The sequence below is a fragment of the Scyliorhinus canicula genome, chromosome 14, assembly GCF_902713615.1.
Source record: "Scyliorhinus canicula chromosome 14, sScyCan1.1, whole genome shotgun sequence".
Taxonomy (NCBI): domain Eukaryota; kingdom Metazoa; phylum Chordata; class Chondrichthyes; order Carcharhiniformes; family Scyliorhinidae; genus Scyliorhinus; species Scyliorhinus canicula.
In genome coordinates this window covers 48,913,484-48,940,999 of record NC_052159.1, presented here as the reverse complement: position 1 = coordinate 48,940,999, position 27,516 = coordinate 48,913,484, and the positions used below count along the sequence as shown (strand labels likewise).

General features: G+C 43.2%; 1 protein-coding gene across 6 annotated transcripts in view; it reads left to right on the top strand.

Annotated features, from left to right (window-relative positions):
• The window catches only part of wasf3b (WASP family member 3b), a 142,551-nt gene extending 115,799 nt beyond the window's left edge, over positions 1-26,752 (top strand). For 5 of the 6 annotated variants that reach the window (XM_038818147.1, XM_038818145.1, XM_038818144.1 and 2 more), the window contains 5 exons: positions 5,967-6,084; positions 10,069-10,244; positions 17,203-17,493; positions 21,608-21,969; positions 24,966-26,752. In XM_038818147.1, the coding sequence (XP_038674075.1) occupies positions 5,967-6,084; positions 10,069-10,244; positions 17,203-17,493; positions 21,608-21,969; positions 24,966-25,123 (1,105 nt within the window). In that variant the 3' untranslated portion in view covers positions 25,124-26,752. Of the gene's footprint in view, positions 1-5,966; positions 6,085-10,068; positions 10,245-15,358; positions 15,526-17,202; positions 17,494-21,607; positions 21,970-24,965 lie in introns of all 6 variants that reach the window. The other variant, XM_038818149.1, reaches the window with a different exon arrangement.
• The last annotated feature ends 764 nt before the right edge of the window (positions 26,753-27,516 follow it).

Sequence of the window (27,516 nt, the reverse complement as noted above, 5' to 3'; positions counted from 1 at the left end):
TCTTTCCAGAGGCTGGTGCAGACTCGATGGGCCAAATGGCCTCCTTCTGCACTGTAAATTCTATGATTCTGTGATAGACATGGTGCACAGACTTCACGAGCCTGTGAAGGGAAGGCATTAGGTGAGCCTGTGAACTGGTGCAGATGGTGATTGCACGGTACTGTTGCATGCAATACCCTCCAACCCAGATCCCCAAAATTGAGTGGTCACCTCTGTACAGGGACCGCCATAGAGAGGACAGGTGTGCGGAGGACATGTCTGGGTGACGGGCGAGGGCAAGGAGGTGAAGGGTTGCAGTAGAAGCCCGTACAGGACACCTCTCTGGGCAGTGCGTAAAGGCACAGAGAGCATAACCGCGAGGCAGCTAGAATTATGTGGCACTGACTCCCGAGGGAGGGTTCAGGGACTGGGGACAATGCGGAATTCCGCCCAAACATGGGTCCGCTCAGACCGAGTCCACCGCACACCTGCGCCGCCTCAAGGTCATGAAGGCCACCTGGTCCAAGCACGACCATTATTAGGTCTCAGATGGCATCGGTCGTGTGCTGGACCCTGACCCTTGCATTCGAGCGAAATCATGGGGTGTCATCTAACCCATTCCTCTGCCACCCAGCATGTCCCCGATCCTGGCAGCCACAGCCCTCCGCTCCGCCAGCCAGCTGATAGGGTTTTGGTGAAGGGGCATATTCCTGAGCAGCAGCAGCTCCCTTCCGATAGCTACTACTCCTGACAGCGGAGAGCAACGGCATGAGGTGACCATGTTCCAGACTTTCAGAAGGTTCTGGTAAAAGACGGGCAGCGCCTACAAGGGGTTACGAAGACCCCTGGTGTCAACAAATAGAAGCTGCACGTCGTAATTCAGGCTGTGCACCTAACGGAAGAAATATATCGCCAGGACACACCATCGTGCTAGTAAGCAGACCATGTCCAACTACAGGACGTGCTGAGTCCCGTCCAGACCCAGCAGTGGTCCGAGCAAGGCACCTGCTGCACAGAGGCTGTTGGAACACAGGGCAGGTATGCCTTTGAAATGTAAAGGCGGTCGATTCTGGATGCTCCAACTCCAGGCCTCACCAATGTGAATTTGCTGGAATCAGGATGGATAGTTCGCCAGACACCCACCAAGTCGAAGGTCCCGAGCAGGCACTTCAACTTCACCACCACCACCGGCAATCTGCACCAAGGATCAAGACGGTGCTTAGTCCTGAGGGTGCAATTAAAATCCACTCCCCCTGAGGAGGATGCACTTGTCCGCGGCGATGGTACCAAGAAGAGTGGACACTATGTCAAAGAAAGCTGCTTGCTGCTGGCCAGCTTGGGGAGTGCAGACATTCACGAAGTGAATCATTACACCCCCTTATGGACCGCCGGTGCAGCAGCCGGCCTGGCAGTAACCCCTTGACCCTCGAGGTCTGCAACTGAAAATGGGGCGCGTACAAGATAATCACCACGCCTAAATGTGAGGTCTGGTGACTCATGTAGAAGCCCCTCACCACTCGAGGAGCCACCTTGCTTTGTATCCCGGACAGTGTAGATTTCCTGCAGGCAGCACACCGCATACTTCTCATCCCAGAGGACCAATAAATTCTGGAATCTGCAGAGCGCATCCCTACTGCCGTTAATGTTGAGGCTGGCTATGGTCACAACGGGTCCCCTGTTACATGGGTCCTGCTCACCATTAACCCCTTTTTCAGGACCAGATGGCCTTCCCATACATCTGGGAGGCAGCCACAATGGCTGAAGTGTGAGCCTCAATGGATATAGAGGACTGGCATAACACTTAACCCACTAGCTGCCTAGTGAGCAGCCGGAAGGGTGACGGAGTGGTGGGGGCTTGGAAGCTGCCATCTCGTCATAGCTGGTCTTGGAGTGCTCCGCCATTGATGTAGATGGGGACACCATCAGGGCGATCGCTACGCCCACCCCAATGTGGTCTTAACCATGTAAATACGTAGAGGGAGGGTGAGGTGACAGATGTACTCCCCCACCCAGGAAAGGTGAGTGGGTAAACAAGAGGGAGAGAAGAATGTGGAGGGAGCAGGAGGAAGGGGTACAGGAGGGAGGGTGGGCACCGTGAGTAGACTGGCGCAATAGGCAGGTGGGAGGATAGGGAACCAAACTTCATGCAGTCCAGTCCTCCGCCCTGTTCTCACCCAGGGGCATGCACACTGATAGTAACAGAAAAAGGAAAGAAGCCTCCCTTCTTGCTGAGAAGTAGTTGTTAGGTGGGCGGGGCCACGCAGGGTCTTCAGCCCAGGAGGAGCCCAGAGAAATAAAGTCACCAACCTTCCTCTCCTTATGCTGTTGTTTAAGTCCAAGCACTCTTGCTTCACTCTGTTTCTGTAAAGAAACAGACTGGAGGAAAGCCTCCAGTCTGCAGGCCCTAGGCCTCTGTAGCTTGTAATTGGCAGTCCCAGCCTCTGCCCCCTCCCATAGTATTGCAGTCAGTAGGCACTTGTGAACAATCAGGCAGTTCTCAAATCCTAGGCCAAGCCCAATCCCAGGACATCGCCTACAGACTTGTCCCTCTCCATCCCTTTTCCCTTTCCTTTCCTCTCCCTCAAGCAGCAATCGCAGAAAAGGAAGGGTATCAGCAGCAAGCAAATAAACTCCTGGCTATAGCAGCCTCCAGGAATCTGTAACCATCAGCGGGAGCAAGCAGCAAACAAAACCTGCAAATATATTTTAGTTTATTGACAATCAAAATAAAAAAGATGATACGAGGACACCAATCACTTGGCATGCAAAACACACTCAAATGCATGCATAAAAAGTACAGGTGTAATAATTTAGTCCTCCTTTTTAAAAATGTGAAGCTGGCGCAATGACTTCTGAGGGCAAGTGAGGAACAAAGGAATTAGGAGCATAAGTAGGTAATTCAGCCCTCTGAGCCTGCTCCGCCATTCAATCAGATCATGGTGGATCTCTTTCTGGTCCCAAATGCACATCCCCACCTGTTCCCCATATCCCTTTAACTAGTTTTTTAATCAAATATATTTATCTCCTTGAAACCATTTAATGACTCCGATTCCAACGCACTATGGGGCAGCGCGTTCCACACATTCACCATCTTCTGTGAGAAGTAGTTCATAAGAACAGCAGGCAGCATGGTAGCATGGTGGTTAGCATAAATGCTTCACGGCTCCAGGGTCCCAGGTTCGGTTCCCGGCTGGGTCACTGTCTGTGTGGAGTCTGCACGTCCTCCCCGTGTGTGCGTGGGTTTCCTCCGGGTGCTCCGGTTTCCTCCCACAGTCCAAAGATGTGCGGGTTAGGTGGATTGGCCATGCTAAATTGCCCGTAGTGTCCTAAAAAGTAAGGTTAAGGGGGGGGTTGTTGGGTTACGGGTATAGGGTGGATCCGTGGGTTTGAGTAGGGTGATCATTGCTCGGCACAACATCGAGGGCTGAAGGGCCTGTTCTGTGCTGTGCTGTTCTATGTCTATAACAAGGAGCAGGAGTAGGCCATCTGGTTCCTCGAGCCTGCTTCGCTATTCAATCAGATCATGGCTGATGCTGATCTTTTTGTGGACTCGACCACTTATCTGCCCGCTCACCACAATCCTTAATTCCTTTACTGTTCAAAAATCTATCTTTGTCTTAAAAACATCCAATGAGGTAGCCTCAACTGCTTCACTGGGCAGGGAATTCCACAGATTTACAACCCTTTGGGTGAAGAAGTTCCTCCTCATCTCAGTTCTAAATCTACCACCTCTCAACCTATTGGCCTGAAACCACATCAGTGAGATGGAAGTTCTTAATAAAAATACTTTTCTCAGCTTTGTAGTTAGTGTTCTGAAAACAAATGTAGTTTAAAGAGATTTGTATAGGTAAACAGTAGAAATAAGGTATAGTTTTAAGGGGTTTAATTTAATGTTTCAATGTCTGGAAGGGTAAATTCTATAGTTAAATGCATGCTGGACAAAGGTGTTTGTGTGTGTGGGATTGGTTTCAATTCCAACTGTGATTCTATTGTGCTTGGAGAGGGTTACGGGGTGAAGAATAAATATGTCAGCAGAACTATGTGGGGCTTAGTAACTGGGGCTTGTAAGGGAGAGAAGCTTTTAAGTTTTAGTTTTTCAGTTGGAGACTGTTTTATTGCAGTTGGAGATTGGTAGTGAGAGAGAAGGCAGCTCTCACAGCTCTGCGAGAAGCAGTTGGTTTTAGAAGGCTAAATAGGGAACATCTCTCTCAGCCTTTCTGGCGTAATGATTAAGGAAATCGATGCCAGCTAGTTGAGGAAGCGAGAGAAATTATGAAAAGAGTCCAAGAAGTCTGGAGTTAAATGAACAGAGACCAAGGTACTGCAGTCAAGACAAATAAATCTTAAAGGGGTTGTTGTGACATCCTGGACTGGATTAGCTGTTAAAATAGAGTGGAAACTTTGTTTCAAAGTGTCGTTTGGAAACCCAGGGGCTGCTCTCTCCCAGAATGGGGCTATGTCCCCACACTGGCATAAAAACACCAGGGTTGCACTCCCCAGTTACCTGCAAAAACAAAATCGATTCACTTATCTTCTGGGGGCTAGCAGGGACCCGGGGAGCTTCACGTAGCTTTGGCTGTGGATATGAGCCCCCACACTTCCAGTTCCGAGTTCACGCATGCGCACGGCGGTGGCCTCCAGCAAACACCAACAAACTAGGCCCCCCCCCCTCGATTGGCCGCACGCCTGAGGATCCTTCTGGCCACCCATAAGGACCCCCCCCCCCCCCCCCCCCCCGTCGATGCTCGATCCCTCTGTCCCTACCAGGGCGGCCGTGGACTGAGTCCGCAGCTGCCACGCGAGAGTCCCAACCGGCCATACCACATTAGTTCCACGCCGTCGGGAACCCAGCCGGTCATGAGCGGAGTATCGCTGGGTGGGCCTCTTGTCAATGTCTCTCCAGACACGCGGCGTAATTTGCGGATGCACGGATATTCAAGGCCCGGAGAATCTCCGAAGCAGTGCAGGGCCAGATTCCATCGGGAATTTTGATTCTCTGCCACGCGCCAAACGCGATTTCCACGCGGGGCTGCGGAGAATCCAGCCCCTGGTCTGCATTTCAGAACGCAAACCACTAAAGGAAAGCAATATTATGAGAGAAGATTTCAAAATGTGTTTTTGAGAGTGGAGTTTGGAAACTCGCTTGACAATTATCAGGGGGTTTCTGAGGAGAAATCCACAGACACTAACTTGGGTTCAGAGTGGAGAGTGCGTGTATTTGACCACAGTAATTTTGTGAGCTCAAAAAGGGACTTATAGTGGGACCGTTGTAGCTTAAAATGTACTTTGTAATCCGGGTTACTCTTAAAATCTGTGTGTATTTGTTAAGCCACTGACGGCTCTCCCAAGTTTTCCCATCCTGCCCGCGATAATGCCTGACATTGTTAGGATCCTGCCCAAAAGCTTTAGTCATAGAATAGATTGCGAGTCAATATAATTTTTTAGGTATAATAGATTCTTATTTCATCAATGAACTTGTAAGAAGCATACATTTTCATATTGCGTGTAATGAAAAAAAAGGATTTCAAACCTATAAGGAAAAAATCTCTGAAGATTGAAGAGAAATTAGTACAGAGATTAATTAAATTGTGATTAACAGTCAAATCAAATTAATTTGAAAATCAAATAGAGTTGTTTATCAGATGCTGCTTAAAATTATCCTAGTTCAGCTGTTGTTAACGTGTATTCACACCCGTGTGCTGTTTTTTTTAACCCTTTTTGGGGAAGTAGTGGAACAATTTCCGAGTTCATTTTCGGCCCATTGAACTGGTTTGAATGCTCTCTCCATGGCCAACAAGTCCTGCCGTTGGACTCGAACCAGTGAAATCATACTATTACAATCACTTTTGAGGCTGTACCAAGTGATCATCCAGATATTCCTCTGTTGTTTATGTCATTTTAATCTGTTGCTGTAGATCTTTGGGACAGAATTCAATGTACTGCCCTGAAATATGAAGTGCTGAAATGTTTGCATTTTCCTATTGCAGAGATGATAAAAAAGATGGACTTAAGTTTTACACGGATCCATCTTATTTTTTTGACTTGTGGAAAGAGAAGATGCTGCAGGATACTGAGGATAAGAGGAAAGAGAAAAGAAGACAGAAGGTACAGAACATTAGGGAAGCTTTTTATATCTGCATTATACAGTCTACAAATCATTAATAATTATTGTTAATGCCTCTAAATTATACAAGACTATGTTGATGCATGCCAAAGTAATTTGACTGAAGTCTTTAAAAATAATTTAACAAGGATTTAACTTTCTACAGGGCTGAATAAACAGTGATTTTTTTTGTTAACCCAGAATAATACAAACTGTTGAGAACTAAACTACTTTCAAAAATAATGCTGCATCTATTAAAATGGCTTACCAGTTGGTGTTTAGTATTATGTGCACGTTAAGAATCTATGGCCAAGCTTTCAAAGAAGGAGACTTAAAAGTAGTGTTTTTGATTACACATTTGAGAAGAAACTTCTAGCCTTTTGACTGATCAGTGCTGGGACCTTTGTTGTTGGTAGTATATATAAATGATTTGGAGGAAAATGTAACTGGTCTGATTCGTAAGTTTGCGAATGACACAAACGTTGATGGAGTTGCGGAAAGTGATGAGGATTGTCAGAAGATACAACTGGATATAGATCGGTTGGAGACTTGGGCAGAGAAATGGCAGATGGGGTTAAATCGGCCAAATGTGAGGTAATGCATTTTGGAAGGCCTCGTATAGGTGGAAAGTATACAGTAAATGGCAGAACCCTTAGGAGTATTGATAGGCAGAGAGATCTGGGCGTAGAGGTCCATAGATCACCGAAAGTGGCAACACAGGTGGATAAGGTAGTCAAGAAGGCTTATGGCATGCTTGCCTTCATCAGTTGCGTGCCTGGAACTCGCTGCAGAGGGAGGTGGTGGAACCAGGTACGATAGCAACGTTTAAAAGGTATCTTGACAAATATATGAATAGGATGGGAATAGAGGAAAACAGACCCCTGAAGTGCAGAAGGTTTTAGTTTAGGCAGGCATCATGATCGGTGCAGGCTTGATCACTGGGGGCTGGTTTAGCTCACTCGGCTAAATCGCTGGCTTTTAAAGCAGACCAAGCAGGCCAGCAGCACGGTTCGATTCCCGTACCAGCCTCCCCGGACAGGCGCCGGAATGTGGCGACTAGGGACTTTTCATAGTAACTTCATTGAAGCCTACTCGTGACAATAACGATTTTCATTTCATTGAGGCAGGCTAAATGGCCTGTTCCTGTACTGTTCTTTGATTTAACAATTGAATTAACATGGTAACAGTCTTACTTTTACACGTGTCAACACAATCGTCCAATTTTCATGATTCAACACACATCTTAGTTGTTTGGTGAGGTGTAGCAGGAAGAGGTCAAAACTAGATTAGGCACTATCCATTTAGGGTGGGTCAGGAAAAGTGATTTTTGTGTTGCTGGAAGCTGGCTAAAAGGGAACAGAGGCTCTGGTGAGGGGAATGGTATATGGCCAAAGGGGAACCCAAGAGAAGGTAGAGTGTGATTTATAAAACTAAACTGTAAACATGTAACTTGTGTTGTTAAGATTCCGCTCCTTTCCTCAGATTTTACTTCTATAGGAAGAGGTAATTGCATAGAAATTCATTACCACAGATGAGTGCTGAACTAGAGCTGAACATTTACATCAGATACATTGTTGCCATGTGGCCTTATCCAGATGTTGCCATCTGTGATTTCAGTGAAATTAATTAAAAGCCAGTCTCAAAGCTGAAGCCAGTGTTACAGGTCTCAGCTGTGTCTGGAAATCCAAAATACCAAGTACTTGTACAAAATTATACTAGATAGGACTTTCCTTTAATATTTTTCACAGTACTGTCCTCGTTAAAACGCACTGTTAATTTTTAACTTGATGAAAGTGCGTTAACAATGATGGCTGAGGCTTTGTACTTTGACTCGTGTTCATTTCAGTCATTGGAAAATTGTGAGCTTTTGAGCACAAAAGCACGTAATTGATCCTTAAGTTTATGTATATCTAACCTTGAGACTACAGTCTTTACACTTGTTGGTGTGAAGTATAATTTTTTTCAATAACACATGGGCCTTGATTTTACCCCTCGCCCAGTGATAATGGTATATGAAAGGTACTAAGATTAAGCTAAGTCAATTTCCCAGCCTGGAGCTGCACAATTTGCCCAACCTCCAAACTGGCTGAGACTCCCATTATAGGCAGGTGAAGATCTCTTTTAAATGCAAACCTTGCTGCTGGGTGACATTATAAGCATTATCTTGATTCTAATGGAAAGGTCAGGAGTGCTGGAAAATGGCATTAGATTAGTTAGGTGGTTGTTTTTGACCGGCACAGACTTGATGGGCCAAAGGGCCTTTTCTGTGCTGTATGACTTTAAAACAAGGCCAAGAATATTACAAAGTGTACTATTTTCATTCCATTTTAAAATTGGGATCATGATTTCAGTAATTGGGATCTTGAGATAGAAAGTAAAATAGTACTAGTTATTCCTATAATTGTCTGAACAGGTATCTATCATCTCATTTCATAGGAAATAGAAGATTAACTGTCTCCCCAAAAATATGTAAACTAGTGTGAATTTTCAAATTCTTAACACTCCCAAGATTTTGCTAATTAGTTTTGTCTTCAGTATCTTTCCTCATTCCCAAGAAGTGCTAATTTTCAATTTATCAGTCCCACATTGTTGCTAATTAGTCTTGTTTCCAATCTCTTTCCCCACTCCCAAGAATTGCCAATTTATGATCACCAAGATGTTTATTTTTTTGTACTTCCATCATTATTTATTAATAATAACCTACTATCTCCGTACTTAAAAACATATGACAATTTTAAACAAGCAATTTTTTACTGCTTGATGCAGTTCTTTTTGAAATTTGTAGTACATGTGTCTTATTAACATACATTTAAGAAACAATCTCACATCATTAACATCGTGTAATTTAGCATTTTAGCCAACTCAACAAATTATTTGCTATCCCAATTTTGTGTTAATTCTGAAAACAGGCATGAAATGAACTATCTGTGTATTGAATGATGAATTTGTAAATATCCTGCTCTTTAGTATTAACTTTTCACCACAATTATAGTCAGCATTTATCCGATTTTAATCATTCTTAGCATATCAAAAGCTAGATTTTCCACCCATTTCAATAGGTTGAACATCAAGCATTTGGTTTCCTTTGTTTTAAGTGAGCTGGACATAACCTCAGTACGTTAAAATGTCTGTAAATACTGACAAAGGATTCAATTAAGTATTTACTATCATTTAACCAAACTTACGCATTTTATTAGACACATAATTAATATAACTTTAAACTACAGGTTATTATATTTTTAAGGCCTCAACGTGACTACTGATATCATTAGTGGATGTACATTTGTGTAGCACACCCGTGTATGCTGTTTTACTGGAGGCATCAATCTATTTAAAATGTGATTTAATCCTGAATTAAAATAGCAGACAGAAGTATGTCATACAAATGTGGTAAAGTTTGATCTCTTAAGTTTGCCAACAGTAATTTCAAGATTCACATCTTAACATTAAATTTGTGTGATGCCTGAAAGGAGCAATAGTATGTTATGGTATAAAAGCAAGAAAATAGCACAACTTATACCAACAGAATGGAATTGAAACATTATAATTGCATCAATTTGTTCTTTGTTTAACAGTTTCTTCTACTAAAATTCTGTTTTGGTTTTTGCTTCTTGCAGTTTGACAGCTTTGTTTCTCATAATCTTTAACAACATTGTTCACATTTTGACTAAGTAGAATCTTTTCTCAAATTCATTGTATCCAATGGAATTCCACTTACTGTTTAATTCCTTCATAGAAGTGAAAATTATACAAAATAATTATGTGTTCACATTGACTTGACAACTACATTGGAATGCAAAAATTCTTAGTAATCTATATTAGTAGTCCATATTTGGCAAGGTGAAAAAATAAAAAATCACACCATTTTTGGTACAATTTGCAAGATTCCTTCTTTGAAGCATCACACTTTCTTTCTGTTGCACTAACAAAATTTATCTACTCTGTCTCGCCTTTCTATTTCTTGGCATGCTTTCTTCATACCTTAGGAGCAGAAGCGTGTAGATGGCACAACCCGTGAGGTGAAAAAAGTTAGAAAGGCCAAGAACAGGCGGCAAGAATGGAATATGATGGCATATGACAAAGAACTTAGACCTGACAACAGGTTATCTCAAAATCTATACCATGGAGCATCTTCAGAGGGATCAGTGTCCCCAGACAATAGGTCTGTGCATATCAAAACCGCCTGGTCTATAATCATTTGGATGAGAAACTATGTTTCCAGAATTCTTTGTTACCTTCAATAAGAGTGGCAAACTATAATAACACACTATTTTTTTTGAATATTCTAATTAAGAAAGGTATTCAGAAGTTTTTGTTTAGTAAAAGCAAAATTAATCTGAATGTAAATATAAAACAACTTTTTTTTCAATGTAAAGCTGACAATGTTTGGAAACATTTACCAATTGCATCTACAGCTTAAACTCTTAGTCTGTGAATTGTAAGTTTTAACTGAGTTGTTACCAATTCCAAGATAAATTGATTTTATTGTGCTCATTGAAGAATTATATTAATGTTGCACAATGAGACGGTTTGAATTTCAGGCATCTTGGACAAGATTTTCATGAGTCCTTGATATGAAATGCAGGGCAGGAAGTGTCGTCGGTGGGACCCAGTGGGTGCTTTTGGAGGAGACAGTCAATTAAGTGACTGCCTCTGGGAGCCCCATGCAATTAAAGATAGTGGGTGGGCTCCCGAATCTGGAAGGGAAATGGAGCCTCTGGCTCCAATGTCTACTTCTTCTGGGATTTAAAAAATCCCACTGCATAAAAAAAATTGGTTCCCTTTGCCAATTACTTGAAATCTGTCGTCTCTGGTTTGTGACTTTTCTGTCAAAAGGGAACAGTTTCTCTCCATGTATTTTGTCTAGACCCCTCACGATCTTGAAGACATCTATGAAATCACCTTGGAACCTTCTCTGATCTAAGGAGAGCAACCCCGTCTTCTACAAATTAGAACCATTCCAATATCCTTTCTGCACTATCTCTGAAGCAACCACATCCTTCTAAAAGTACTGTGACCTGAATTGTACACAATACTTCCGTTGAGGCCAACACTGCTTTTATAAAGGTTCAACAAAACTTCCTTACTTTTGTACTCTATTCCTCCATTTATAAAACTCAGGATGCTGATGCCTTTTTAAGCACTTTCTTGACCTTCCCTGTTACCTTCAACGATTTGTGCACATGCTTCAGGTCTCTGTTCCTTCAGCCCCTTTAAATTGTACTTTTTGTTTTGTACTGTCTGTCCTTGTTCTTCCTGCCAAAATGTATAATTTTGCACCTCTCTGCATTGAATTGCATCAGCCCTATGCCTGCTTATTCCACTTGCCTGTTTATATTCTCTTGACGTCTACCACTATTCTCCCCATGGTTCACCATATACTTCTAAGTTTTGGGTTATTTGCAAATTTTGCAATTGTGTCCTGTGCACCCAAAGTTATTAATATAAATCAAGAAGGGCAATGACTCTAGCATTGACTTCTGGAGAACCCCACTGGGGCTATATATAGCCTTCTCCCATCCAAAAAAACTCTTTCTCCACTACTACCTATTTCTTCTCATTCAGGCAACTTCTTAACCATGCTGCCACTGGTCTTTATTCCATTGACTTCAACTTTTCTGACAAGCCTATTTCCAGTAATAAATAAAGGGATTTATTGATGAAAGGCCAAGGCAATTGGTTAACAGACACCGAACAAGATACAACAGATCTTTACACTTCAGCTCCCTGGTCCATACTGCCTGGGATCCTGCTTCCAACGCCCCACCAAACTGGCTGGGGTTCGCGCATCCTGCATGATTGGACACGTGGTCCGTGCAGCCCACCACCTTAAAGGTGTCACGCCACCACATCTGGTCTTTGTTAAATGCTTTTTAAAGCCCTTGTACCCATCCTCTGCATTACCCTCATCAACCCATTCTGTTACCTCATCAAAAACACTCAATCAAATTGGTTCAACATTACTTGTCTTCATAATTCTGTGCTGGTTTAGTGACTGTTTGTTTATTTTGTCCTGAGTTTATAAGCTTGAGGGGGAAAACTGACTGGTCTTTAATTTCTTGATTTATCCTTGCACCCTTTTTTAAACAAGGCTGTAACATTTGCAATTTCCCAATCTTCTGGGAGCATTCATGTATCAGGGGCTGTTTAGCACACTGGGCTAAATCGCTGGCTTTGAAAGCAGACCGAGGCAGGCCAGAAGCACGGTTCGATTCCCGTAACAGCCTCCCTGAACAGGCACTGGAATGTGGCGACTAGGGGCTTTTCACAGTAACTTCATTGAAGCCTACTCATGACAATAAGCGATTTTCATTTTTCATTTCATCTAAGGAGGATTGGAGGTTTGTGATGAGTACCTCTGTAATTTTGACCCTTGAATTTATTCTTGAATGCATCCAATCTGACTTGCCAACTCTAAGTACATCCAACCTTTCCAGTACCTAATTTTAGCCTATCTAGTATCTCAACTACCTCCTGTTATTCTTTGACTTTGGAAGCATCCCCTTCCTTGTTAAGACTGAGCACTTCAGCCATGCCCTCTGTCTTCATACATAGGTCTCCTTATTGACCCCACCCTTCCTCTCACTACCAATTGTATGCTTATAAGATTTTGGATTCTCTTTGTTTGCTGCAGTATCTTCCCATACTCTCTTTTCCCCCTATTATTTCCTTTTTCAGCTCCCCTCTGAACTTTCTGTATTCGGCTTGGCTCTCACATGTATTAACCGTCTAATGTATGTAATAATCACACTTTTTCTGTTTCATCTTACTTCCTATCTCTTTCGTCACCCAGGGAGTTGTGGCTTCTGGTTGCTCTGCTCTGCCCCTCTTCAGAATATATCTTGACTATCCAAACCATCTCTTAAAACACATTTTTAAATTACAATTTTGTTTGATAATCTTTGATTCCAATTTACCTGGGAAGATCTGTTCTCAACCGACTGAAATTGGCTCCCGTTCAATTAAATATTTTTACTCTTGATTACTCATTGACGTTTTTCATTGCTAATGTGAATCATTATAATACAATAATCACAGCCCCTAAATGATCCGTTACTGACACTTGATCCACCTGACCGTCCTCATTCGGCAGAATCAGATCCAGTAATGCCGCCTTCCTTGTCGGGCCTGAAATATCTTGAACATGTTTTAGAAATTCATCCACTTCTCTGCCTTTTAAATGACTTTTCTGGTCTATATATATCCTCTTTCTCCAGCACGACTACATTCTCTTTATGCAAAACTGTTACCCCTTCTCCTTTCTTTCCAGCCCATCTTTTCCAAACACCTTGGGTGGGATTCTCCGACCCCCTACCGCCAAATTCTCCGGCACCGGAGATTCGGTGGGGGCAGGAATCGCACCACGCCGGTCAGCGGGCCCCCACCAAAGGCCTTCCACCCCAGCTGGCGGGGAGCCAACCACTCCGGAGCGGGCCTATCCCCTAAATTCCACATCTTTTGGGGCGGCCCGACGCCAGAGCGGTTCACACCACTCTGTCGCGCCGGGACCACCCACCGTGCGCCGGGTACGGGAGAATCCTGCCCCTTGTATTCAAAATATTGAGTACTCAATTCTAACTTCTTCTTAATCGGGTTTCAGTTGTCACAACATTGCCATCCCATGTGCTTTCTATGCCTGCAATTCACCAACCTTACTTGTTGCATTTTGTGTATTTACAAACATGCAGTAATAACCTCCTAATCCAACCCATGTAATACCTTACTATTTCTTACTCTACAGTGCTACCTGTCTCTCCTAATCCTTTTTGCACTTTGCTTCATCGTTCTATTGCTACATCCTGCTTTCCATCGCCCTGACATTATTTTGAACTCTCCTGCAGCACAAGTAAAACTATCTCGTGAGGACATAGGTTGTATCTCAACAGGTTAGGACCAATCTGGTCTATAACCAGTCCCAATGTGCCAGGAATCTGAAGTCCTCCCTCTGGCACCATCTCTCCAATTACACATTCATCTGCATGATCCTCCTATTCCTGTACTCACACACATGACACGAGGAATAATTCAGAGATTTCTTCTTTTTAGGTCCTGCTTATTAATCCCTTCCCTAAGTCCTTAAAATCTACCTTCAGAACCTTCTCTTTTCCTTCTGAGAGGCTGTAAAACATTCAGATGGGGAGGGAAACAGCCAGAGGCTGTGGTCTATATGTCTGTATAGCCTCCCCCTTTGGAACGTCCGACAGCTGCTCAGTGACTTCCTGGACCTTCGCATCGGAGAGCCATAGCTGAGCCACGCATAGTGCCCACTGGGCTGCGCTGCATTTCGTAGAGGAACCATCACCTTCATCAATATTCACAATTAAATACTGGTTGGAGAGGGTAATATACTCCAGTACTGCCTGGTGCTCCTTGATGATCTTGCGGTCGCCCATTCCCTCTCTGCTTGTTCACTCTTAAAAATGTATCAATAAATGTACTATCTATGTTGCCCTCAGTCGTGTGGATACATCACAGTGGGGCTAACTGCTCCAAAGCCCAGAACTTGAATCCCCCCACCCCAGTTGACAATACTTCTTGTGCATGTGGCTGTCCAGGGCATAGGAAGTGTTCTGGAATTCCCAAATGGAACAGGATACACAGTTCACAGACATTGTTTGATAGTATGAAGTAGAAAACAATTTGTTGGATTTACAGTTAACAAGGTGCTATCATCAGTCATAATCGTCTTAGTCAGTTCAAGCATTTCAAAATGGTAACTGGTCATAGTTTTATTTGTTGATATTTATAATTATTGTACAATATCAAATTTTGACTTGGTCACTTTTTAAATCAGTTTTTTGAGCAGTGGCTGAGACTTTCCTTTTTCTGAAACTGTTACCCATACTGTTGCGTGGTAGTACAGATCTTGGGTATTGCTTAAAAAAAATACATATTATTGAAGCTTTTTGTCTTGAACTCATCAGGAATGATGTAGCAGTGCAATTTTTTTGAATTGAACAAAAGCTTGTAGACAAAAGTTCCCTGGTGCGTTATCCATGGTAAGGCTTCAACCAACCGAGTCAACTTGCCAACGAATCAGTGCCCTTTTCTCATACAGTATACAATTCAAAATTTGGCATTATTGTGTCTGTCCTGATGAGTGCAAGGTGAAAAGTTTTGAGACCATGTCTCTTTTTTTCAGTGTTACCCATATTATTGTTTTGGTTCACTTGCACTCTAAAGTTGAGCTGGAAGGCTTTTCCCAAATAACTTTGTTTAAGGAAATGCTGCTGGTCTTATGTTTATTTCCTATATTGGTATGGTTTCCCCCCCCAGAGAGAGAAACATAAGTTGAATTCAAACAGAAACCACCAAGTTAATGTGAGGAAAGTCAGAACAAGAAAAGAAGAATGGGAGAGAATGAAAATGGGCAAAGAGTTCATGACTGACGCAAAGGAATTGGAGCAAGCCGAGGGCATGAAAGAGGAGAAAATGCTTAAAGGGTTTGTTAGTTTTATTATCAAAGCTCTAACTGCTTTGGTACCAATCCTGCTTCAGGTCTTGTTTCAATGACTTTGCTGCATGAGTGCAGCAGTATCTTAATGATCTTTTAATTGGGCTTACTTCTCTGATCATTGACATAATGGGGAGCGTATGATTGTACATACTAATGAAGCATCTTCATGCAGCAAAAAATCTTCCTTGGGTGTTCTGGGTCTTCCCATTTTGTGAACTCTCTGCTCAACTAATTCAGAATGGCAAATTTCTTTCTTCTAACTCTCACAGTAGCTTTTTTATATCTGCTCTGAAATTCAGTACAGTTAACAGATTAATCCATTTAAGTTTGTCTCTGTGGCCCTTTTTGGTGCTGTATAATAAGTTGTTTAATATTTGTATTTTAAAGTCATATTTTCATTTTATGTTGGAGCATGAGTGTGTTATTGATGCGGGAGAGAATACCAAAGATTGCGACATGTAGGTTGGTGTTTTTCCTGCAGTAGCCTCCAATGTAGTCCTATATAGGAGTAGTCCTCCTATGTGGCACTACTGAGCTTGAGAGCTACTAACCTCTGATTGGCTAGTAGTTCTTAATAGGCAAGACTTCCACCCCAAGGTCTTGATTCCAGGGGAAGACCTGCCACTGGCCTTGCAGCTGCCTGATTTACTTGTGGTTTGGCAGGTCTTACGCAGGCTATCCAGCTGGCAGACCAAATTCCCAACATGGACAAGATTCCACCCGCTACCTTTACACCTCACTCTCCTTTTAAGGCCCTGCACATGATGGGTATTTTTGCTAGTCTGTTGGGTCAGCACTAGGCTCTGATAAGTTCACGTATAAAATCTACTTATACTTGTTTTTTTTTCTTTCATGCGATGGGGGCATTGCTGTCAAAGCCACCCGCATTTGTTACCCAGCCATAATTTCCCTTGAACTGAGTGGTTTGTCAAGTCATTTCAGAGGGCAGTTAAGAGTCAGCCACAGTGTTCTGGGGTCTGGAGTCATGTGTACGACATACTGGGTAACGGTAGTATTCCTTCCCTAAAGGACATTAGTGAGCCAGATGGATTTTTACAACAAATAGTTGTCATTACTGAGACTAGCTTTATATTCCACATTTCTTAATTAATTTAAATTCCACCAGCTACCACGGTGGGATTTGAATCCATGTCTCCAGAACCTCTGGATTACTAGTGACATTACCACTACACCACTATCTTTCACCCTTATTGAACATTCTGTCTCTTCCAGGGTTTGTATTTTATTATTTTCCAGCTTGCAGATAAATGACTTCATGAATCTTCCTTTCAAATGTACCTTTATTGTTACATATTTTGTTGCATCACAAATTGTGATGAATAATCAAGATTAATGACCTTTTAAAAAATTAGATTATGTAAAATAGTAATTTAGTTTTATGAAAATGATGCATTCTATATTTGAATAAATGTATGCTTAAGTTATATAGGCTTAAATGCAAAAGTATTTTGCAGAAATTTGAAAATCAACCAAATTTTCTGAAGGTCCAAAATTAAACATAAATATTGTTTGAAGAATGCTCAGTTCACAAACTAGATTTCCGTTTTGCTATATTGCTTTGTATTCTAATCATGAAATACTTTACAGAGTACTTTCTATTACATTTGATGCATATGAAACAGTTTGTCTGCTTTTGAACCAGATCACATGGATCAGATCTTACAGATTACTCATACCCTGCTACTCCAAACCATGCACACCATTCGCTGCAGCAGCAGCAAATGCCAGCTTCATACATGTCTGGTGATAATCAGCAAATGTTGACTGGGAATCAGGCTCAGGAACATGACCACAGATCCTCCACAACAGGATTTAGACATGGTACTCTGAACAGGCCTCAACAACCTCCACCGCCTCCTCCACCAAACACTGTAAATGGTGGTGCTCCACCACCACCTCCACCACCACCACCACAGCAAACAGTAGACTACAGGTAAATAGCTTGAATCCCATCAGTTATCAAAATATTATAAAGTTTTGAATTAGAATGGATTTCGTCGAAATAAATCATTTGCAATCTTTGGAGCACTATTTTTTTATTTTATTTTTGTTTATCTGTATTGCATATGATAGAATTTAGACTGATTGCATTTGTCTGCTACAGATTACACCAATATTGATTTCAAAATTTACCAATGTTAGAAATTCATTGCATTTTGTTACCTTGAGTATAATAATGCACTTAAAGTGCCTGAACAGATTTGTTATATTGCAATATCTGGTTGTCTGTTTACATTTAGATCTTTTTTTCACATTCTTCTGTAATGAAGCATTTCTCTCATTTTCGTTGGGAAAATGTTATTGGCCTGCCGATCACTTAAGAGGATGAACTAGCAAGAGTACATTTGTATTAATCTGATAGATTTGCATCCTTCTGTTTGTTCAATGGGTGCAACAAAATAAGTCCTTAAAATGTATTTTAAGTTTCACACCATGGCACAGAAAAGATCTTCTGTTAAATTGGGTTAATCTCAAACTTTTAAAAGTCCAGTATGGAACATAGTAGTCTCAATTTTAACTCTGGATGGGAATCAGGTGGACAGGCGCTTGGGTAGCATTGTGGATAGCACAATCGCTTCACAGCTCCAGGGTCCCAGGTTCGATTCCGGCTTGGGTCACTGTCTGTGCGGAGTCTGCACATCCTCCCCGTGTGTGCGTGGGTTTCCTCCGGGTACTCCGGTTTCCTCCCACAGTCCAAAGATGTGCAGGTTAGGTGGATTGGCCATGCTAAATTGCCCTTAGTGTCCAAAATTGCCCTTAGTGTTGGGTGGGGTTACTGGGTTATGGGGATAGGGTGGAGGTGTTGACCTTGGGTAGGGTGCTCTTTCCAAGAGTCGGTGCAGACTCGATGGGCTGAATGGCCTCCTTCTGCACTGTAAATTCTATGTAAATTCTATGTAAATATCATGTCCTTGCAGCGTGAGACTCTGGGATTTTAACTTTAATGTATGAAGTGGGGCTTGGCCAGAAGATAGGAGCATAATATTGCAAGCTGCAGCTGGAAACCAAAGAAACAATCAGCTGTAGTTGAGTAAATTGAAAGAGGAATTCAGTGTAGGGTATGGAAGGTCTAAACCAGGGGTGGGCAAACTACGGCCCGCGGGCCGCATGCGGCCCGCCAAAGGTATTTCTGCGGCCCACCAAGTCATTAAAAAAAAAAAAAAATTTTTTTAATTTTTTTTTAAATTTTTTTTAAAAAATTTTTTTTAAATTTATTTTTAAGGTTAATGGGGGGGGGGGGCTGTTGGGTTACTTACTGGTATAGGGTGGATACGTTGACTTGAGTAGGGTGATCATTGCTCGGCACAACGTCGAGGGCCGAAGGGCCTGTTCTGTGCTGTACTGTTCTATATGAGGCACCCAGAATCATAACCGGGTGAAGTAATTATTTTACTTAATATACTATGCGGCCCTTTGTGAATTGTGAATTTCTGAATGTGGCCCTTGCACGGAAAAGTTTGCCCACCCCTGGTCTAAACGTTCCATATGAGGCATGGGGTAGCACATGTGCTCTTGATGCAGTGATAATGTGTGCAAATTGCTCAAAATAAGAGGCAATGTCAGTAGTTCAGTGGTTCCAAAACACTCAGTCTATACTGTTCAATAGTAAAAAGTTGAAAATATGAAGAAAGTAGGAGCACAGAATAAAGCTGGCAGAGATTCTGCAACATGGGTCTTGGCTCCCATTTTGCTCTATGCCTAAGAAATGAATGATCCCCATATGCAAGACAGAGGAAAGTCAGCCCTCAAAAGTACTACCTATTCTGTATAGATATTTATAAATTATTCTTTAACTTTATAATTAAACAAATGATAAGTTCCCAGAATGTAAAGCCTCTGGGTGTATTAATAAATCTGTTTAAATTGACATTATTTAAACGTGACATACCCTCATTCTTCAAAATGAGTTATTGTAATATTTTAGATTCAAAATATAAGGTTACCAATTTTCAAGTGCAGACGAATTCTTTCCCCCCCCTTCTCTCCACCCTTTCTGAGTTAGGTGGAATGACTAATACAGTACTGAGCTTAATTAAGCAACCATTACACTACCATGGGATTGATGCCTGATACAAGTAAGTGGGAAGGCTCATCCTTCAGGTACTGAGACTAACTTGTCTCATTATTGATTTTTTTAGTGTGCTGATATGCCATCAGACACTCATTTGGAGCATACCTTTAGTGAAGTGAATCTTAAGATTTTCAGCAGGATAACTTGTATGTAATTTTGAGAGTTCATAAACAAAATATTCTTTGTTGAAATATTTAATTTAATTTAAAGAAGGCATTTTTGCTTTTCACAATTCTCGGCAAGTAAGATTTTTTTCTGACTAATTTTTGCATTTGGTTACCTGTTTTGGCATTAGCTGAAATACATCTGTAGGTATTCCATGATGGATCATTCAACGCTTTGCATAGATACATTTAGGATAAAACATTGGCTTTTATGTTTGGTGGGTTGCCTGACCTATTTCTTTGCCTGGGGGTCAGTACTGTCCTGTAATGTCAGAGCAGATTAGAGATTGGGCATAATTCTCCCATTTTCAGCCTTCGTGCTCCCGCCAGTGGTGAATAGGGACTGTTTCCCGCTGGCGCTAAGAGCGAAGCTGACGTGCCATTCAATGGCACTGAGAAATTTGAGGATCAGGTTCTGCGCTTCACCTGACACCCCTCCCTCCCCCATCTCCACCCTCATAACCACTGGCAGCGGTCCCCCATAATGGCTGGCAAGTCCCACCCATCAGACCTTGCCCTTGGCAGTGCCAACCTGGCATCTTGGACTCTGGGCAAGGGGGTGAATACTCTCTCCTGACACTTGCCTTCAGGGTGCCAACGAGAGTCCTTCGGGGAGGTGGAGGTCGGTGGGGGGCTTCAACTGGAGTAAAGGGGCTCAGCTTAGGGATCTTTCCTAGGATGGGTGTCGTTTGGCTGGTCTTCCCATGTGTAGCCTTTAAAATTATTAAACTGTCCTACAGCATCTCAAGATCAGTGAGAGGAAAGTGAAAATGGTCTCCGTAGCCCTAAAACCTTTAAACTCTCTCCCATCATCTCACGATAAAAGATCTGTGAAGAGAAATTAAAGTCTTCTCTGACTGAGTGCTGCTCCTGCACATGTTTCTAGGAAGCTCTTCAGAGCAAGGACAGCCTCTTTCAAAAAGAATTGCAGTTAGAAAGAAAATCTAATAAAGAGAAGAGGTACTTCAGAGTTAATGGATGCCTGTAGAGCTATATAAATAAACAATGGTAATCCTTCCTTTGAAATTGCCTGGACCTATCAACCAAGCGGCTTGTAAAAGGCAATGTACTGTGAAATTGAATGTAAACAAATGCAGTTCAATGCTTTTAGGCTTCTAAGCACACGCAGAAGCTTGAAAAGGTTAAAGGGCAATTAGATTGACTGTGATAAAAGCACTTGTACGTTTCTACTGCATTAAAGGAAATTCTTTTACCTCCATCTCACAGATCTTTAAACTTGGCATCATGGGAGAGAGTTTAACGATTTTAGGGCCGCAGAATGAAGTCTTTCACTTTCTTCACTAAGATCTTTAATCATGACAAGCTGAAAGACAGTTTAATGATTTTCAAGGTTACAGATGGGAAGACTAAATGATCCCCATCCTGGGAATGGCCCCAGACCTGAGCCGCTCCAGCCTAGTCCAAGCTAGACCCCCCAACCCCAAAGAAACCCTCTCGGCACTGTGGAGGTGTGCAGGGAGAGTACTCCCCTCCTTACACCCCCACCGGAACTAAACCCGTCAGATCCACACTCGTGGGGTCTTGCATCAATTCACACCAGCATGACTCCCGGCTTTTGGGCGGGGAGGGGGGGGGGCAGGGGGGCGGGCTGGAGCATCCCAGGGGCCGACTTCCTGCCCAATGAGATTGAAATGAGCTTTAATTCGGCCTGAGAATCCCACCCCCCAATATTGCATGCTAGTTGATATATTTTTGTAGGGTATGCAAATAGCCACGGTATCATGAAAGAGAATGTTGAGGTGCATATGTTGAATACCATGTTTAAACTAAATACTTTTTTTTTATTACAGCATGCCAGCTTCTCAAATGATGGAATACTATGCTTCTGCTGGCCCTCCTCTGCTTCCCCCTGGTCCAGTAATTCCATCAGCTCAAACTGCTTTTGTCAGTCCTGTCCAAGTACCTACTCCTCCAGCATCCCATCTTGGATCAATGGTCGGAGTTGCATATGCTTCTTCCCCACTCCCACCTGGGGCAGCTCCACCACCTGGTCCTCCTGGACCACCTCCTCCTCCTCCACCCCCAGCTCCACCCTCTTCCCTTGCTTCTTCACCAATGCACAGTCAGCTTGTAGTCGAAAACAATCGGTATGAACCGGCAGACACTCCTCTCAATGATGCCAGAAGTGACCTCCTTGCTGCTATTCGTATGGGTAAGTAACACAAGTGCAGAATTTATTTATTTTTGCTCTTGCAGAAAGCCGGAACAGACATGATAGGCCAAAAGGCCTCCTCCTGTGCTATAACAATTCTGTGATTCTATCTTTTAACACTCCTGATCATTCGGGTGAGGGGGCACAGGTGAATTTCCATTACTCTTCCACTACTCTGCAATAACTTCGGCAAAAGAGTCATGGAAACTTTAGAATAGCAGCATAAATGTATTTTAACTGGATGATGAAACCAGCACCTACGGTTTGTGATTATTTTCCCTGTTATAAAGCCACAACTGACGACTTCTACTTGGAAAGAACATTACTGCACACCATATAGAATGGATGAGGAAAGAATCAGTTGCAATTTTCTCGTATTAAAATAATTTATTCCAGTTTTGAAGTTCCCATTGAACAGCCGCCGAAACCAATATCAATAAAGGTGTCATTTTGAATAAGGGAAAGAAAATACCTAAAAAAATGAAGCTGTCCTTATTGAATTTATCACCTGTAGAGAAGTCTGAATTTCAAGTGTTATGTGCCAGTATTTCATCTTTAATGAGTATTGTTGGAAAGGAAACCAATTTTTCTATCCACGTGTTTTCTTTGAAACTTGGCTATTTTCCTTACCAACTATCTAGACCTGGATGGGACAGAAAACAATCTCTGATGATACGCCCATATATTGCTCTGGCATAATTAAATAAAACATGTTTCCTCATTTGTAGACTGTTGAGCTTCTGAAGATATGACTGTCCTTTTAATTTCCTAGGTGTTTTTCATATCCTAGCTCAATTTCAATGAAAATATTTTTCCCTGTAAAGAGATTTTTTTCATTACATACTAATTAAATGTACATTTAAGGGAGGAATGGCTGTACCTTTCAGAACTCCACCAGATTTTTTCCAAATTGGAGACCATAATAAACTGTGGTAATGGAATATAGGGCGGGATTCTCTGATCCTGAGGCTAAGTGTTGACGCTGTCGTAAATGCCGTCGCGTTTCTCGACGGCGTCAACATGCCTTTAGGAGCAGCGATTCTGACCCCTACAGGGGGCCAGTGTCAGATGGCTGCCACGGGTATGCGCATGTGCAGTGGGACCGGCTCCCTTATCCACGCCAGCCCAGACGCAACATGGCGTAGGGCTACAGGGGCCGGAACAAGAGGCCCCCAGCCGAGAGGCCAGCCCGCCGATCGGTAGGCCCTGATCGCGGGCTAGGCCACAGTGGAGGCCCCCCCCCCCCCGATGCATTCACGGCAAGGTCCACCAGATAAGAGCACACGTGGACGGTGCCGGTGGGTCTCGGATTTTTTTGCGTGACCGCTCCGCCCAACCCGGGCGGAGAATCGGTGGGCGGGCCGCGTATAGCGGCCACCGACCGGCACCGTGCCAACCGCGCCAGCGCCAATGGTGCCAATTCACTGCTCTCCGGAGAATCAACAGACTGGAGTTGGAGCGGCATGGCGCGATTTGCGCCCATCCCGGCGATTTTCCGGCCCGATCTGGGCTGAGAGAATCCCGGCCGTAGTTTGTGGATATTGAAACACCTATGGAAATAGAAATGAAACAGGTGCATTTTGTAAAATTCTGCTTTTTTAATTGATTGAAGCCTAAACTGTCAATAATTCTAGGCCTAGGCATATAGGGCACAATTCTCCCCCAAACCTTCTCACTTTTTTTGTGGCAGATTTTTCATGGACTTTCTCACCAGCTCTGCTGGCGAGTTCCCCACCACTATTTAATGACATTTAGTCACTTTTTTGGGCTTGGGGAGTATCTCCCCCGTTTAGCTGACACTTACAAATTTTTTTTATAGCACTGGGGAGCTGAACTCCGAGATCGAACCGCCATTTTGAAAGGGTGCCCTGATCTCTAACTGAGCTTGTGGGTCCCCCATAAGCCCCACCCATGAGCAATGACACTCCCATACACAAGAGCACTAACCCACATCCCCCAAGTGAGGACACCCCGCTATGGGGTCCCCCTCTTCAGGCCCCCCACCCGTCACCTCCCCAACCTCCCAGAGGCCCCTGCTGATTTGCCCTGCACACCCGCACCCTTGAAACCCCCCAACCCATGGCTCCCTTTTCCCCCTGGCCTTTTGAAGTGCCACCCTGGCACTTGGGCACCCTTGCACTGGCACCCGTACAGTGCTCCTGCCAGCTTGGCAGTGCCATCCAGGCACCACGGGGTGGCAGTACCAAGGTGCCACCTGAGCAGTGCCAAGGTGGAGGGCCAGGGGACTACCCTGCACCGACTCTGACCATCCAGGCATCTCCAGTGGCCCGGGATACCCCCAGGGTGCCGTGCCAACTGGTCCATGTTTGTGTGGACCAGTGCTGAATGGCGTCCGGCTGCGGCCTTGCTGGGGAGGGTGGAGAATCGAGATAGGCCGGTGAATTCTGGGTATGTTTGCCAAAATCGGTTTAAAACTGGCTTCGGCGTACACCGTTTGGCAGGATTCTGGCTCCGATGCCTCGCCGGACTTGGGTGACTCCCGCGAGGCTGAAGACTGCCAGGAAGCCCTCGAGTGCTCTCCCGGCATTCACCGGCCACTTCGCTCTCAAGAGAAAGTGCAACGCGGCAGGTGGATCATGTCCTCTGTTTCGCTCTTCGCAGCTGTCATCAGACCTTCTGAGTTTTTCCAACATTTTTTGTTTTTATTTCAGATATCCAACCTTCACTATTTTGCTTTTTATCTTTCTTGTATGTTTTCGTTGTCTGCTGTAAAGTTCATGATTGTTGAAGGTAATTTATAGAAATCATCAGACGACCCAGTTTAATTAAATACTTCAGTAACAGAAAAGATTGTATATGGAATTTCATGTTTGAGTTCTTAAATTCAATCTTTTTGAAGAAACAAACTGGTTAGCTTTGGCCTATTGTGATACCTATTGCTAAGCATTAAATCTATTCCATTTGGATCAACAAATGTCATCAGTGGTTTTTAAAATAATTTGATAGATTTACCAAAATCAACATTCCTACTCCAGGTATTCAGCTGAAAAAGGTTCAAGAGCAACGTGAGCAAGAAGCTAAGCGAGAGCCAGTTGGGAATGATGTTGCAACTATTCTGTCCAGACGTATTGCTGTGGAATATAGTGATTCAGATGATGATTCAGAGTTTGATGAGAATGACTGGTCAGATTAACTTTGGTTCAGTGATGCTAATAATTTAATGTGAATTCACACAGTAGTGTGAGGTGAATCTGAAACAATACAGTTATAATGATCTAAATGGAATTGGTGAGAAAAAGAATTCCAGCTGTAGCTGTTGTGAATGTTTCAGAAATTCTGATTTAAACGCATTGACTTGTATAAATACACCTCCCAGGAGTATTACTGTATAATTTTAACATGTAGAAATATAAGTTTTCATTTACAAAGAATATGCTATATAAGAGCAGATTAAGTAGCTCATATTTAATGCCAATTAATATGCCATGTAATTATTAAAAATCATTTGGTAGTACAGAACTTGTATTTTTGAAAAAATATGTTTTACCGAAGCCTATCATCTTGCACTCATCAATACAATTGCAAGAATACCAATGATAGGGGAAACAACAACTTCATCCTGTAAGAAAGGAGAATGCTGATTAATTGGCAAATGGACTCCATTAGAGGCATTGCTGTAGAATCATAGAATCCCTATAGTGAAAAAAGAGGCCGTTCAACCCATCGTGTCTGCACTAACCCTCTGAAAGAGCACCCTACCTAGGCCCACTCCTCCGCCCTATCCCTGTAATCCCACCTAACCTGCACATCTATGAACAAAATTTAGCGTGGCCAAGCCACCTAACTTGCACATTTTTGGACTCTGGAAGGAAACTGAAGAACCCAGAGTAAGCCCACACCGACATGGGGAGAACGTGCAACCTCTACACAGTCACCCAAGGCCAGAATTGAACCTGGATCCCTGGCACTGTGAAGCAGCAGTGCTAACCACTACCTCCCAGGGCGAATGCGCCAGTGCATCAGCAACTTCTTCTCATACAGTATTAAGTTGTTGTTTCCTCTGACATTAGTGTTCATATGATTATCTTCATGAATGTAAGATGAAAATCTTTGACAAATGTTTGTTTTCAGTGATATTTAATTATTAGTTTCAGTGTTATTGAAATGCCTCATTGACCTGTTGATCAGCTTTGTTGACTCGGTGGCCATGGAAAGTGAAGCTATCTTTATGTTGGCCAGTTGGATGTCTTGAACTGTGTTGCAACTCATCAACATGCTAAGGAGTCCTCCAAGCTGAACTCTTCATAAATGCACACATGTAAAGTTTCCATTGTATGTCATCCATTGTATGACATTGAATGTACAATCATTCTCCAAAGAAGTACACCTCATTCATCTAAACGTAGAGAACTTCAGGACTATTGGTAAAAGCAAAGGTTTAATGAACCTACTCCATCACCCAGTTCCTGGTCATACAGTGTAAATACTTACCAGTATAAAGAAAGCATTGCTTAACTTTTGTCTGCCTGCTCTGCTGGAAGAGTACTGTTTTGGTTTGTAGGGTGATTTGGAGTTAAATGGGAAGAATCCAAGTGACAAGTCTATTCCATCAGTTAAATAGCCTTTTAATTATCAGTGGTGCCCTAGAATATTATGGATTTGCTGGTTCAAGAATTGGAAGACTTGTCATTTCTGTGAGGATTAAATTTTTATTTTTTTTTTAAATAATTTTTATTAAGATTTTCACAAAATATAAACAACAAAACAATATTAACAAAACAACCATGGTAAAAACCCAAGAACAACACCCACAAAAGCAACTGCAAACAAAGGAAAAGAAAAGCAAACAACAAAAGGGAAAGAGATAACACCCGCCACATCCCACAAACCCATGTACACAGTTCTCCCTCCCACCGAACCAAACACCACCCCACGGGTTGCTGCTGCTGCCGGCCTATTTGCCTACCGTTCCACCAGGAAGTCCAGGAAAGGCTGCCACCGCCTAAAGAACTCTTGTACTGATCCCCTCAGGGCAAATTTCACCTTCTCCAATTTGATGAACCCCGCCATATCATTGATCCAGGCCTCCACGCTTGGGGGGCCTCGCATCCTTCCACTGAAGAAGAATCCTCCGCCGGGCTACTAGGGATGCAAAGGCCAGGACACAGGGCTCTTTCGCCTCCTGCACTCCCGGCTCCACTGCAATCCCAAAAATTGCGAGTCCCCAGCCTGGCTTGACCATGGATCCCACCACCCTTGACACCGCCCTTACTACCCCCTTCCAAAACTCCCCCAACGCTGGGCATGCCCAAAACATATGGGCGTGGTTCGCTGGGCTCCCCGAGCACCTAGCACACCTGTCTTCTTCCCCGAAAAACCTACTCATCCTCGTCCCAGTCATGCGGGCCCTATGCAGCACCTTGAACTGTATGAGGCTAAGCCTCGCACAGGAGGAGGAGGAATTCACACTTCCCAGGGCATCCGCCCCGTCCCCTCCTCAATCTCCTCACCCAGCTCCTCTTCCCATTTACCCTTCAGTTCCTCCACCGAGGCCTCGTCTACCTCCTGCATTACCCGGTATATGTC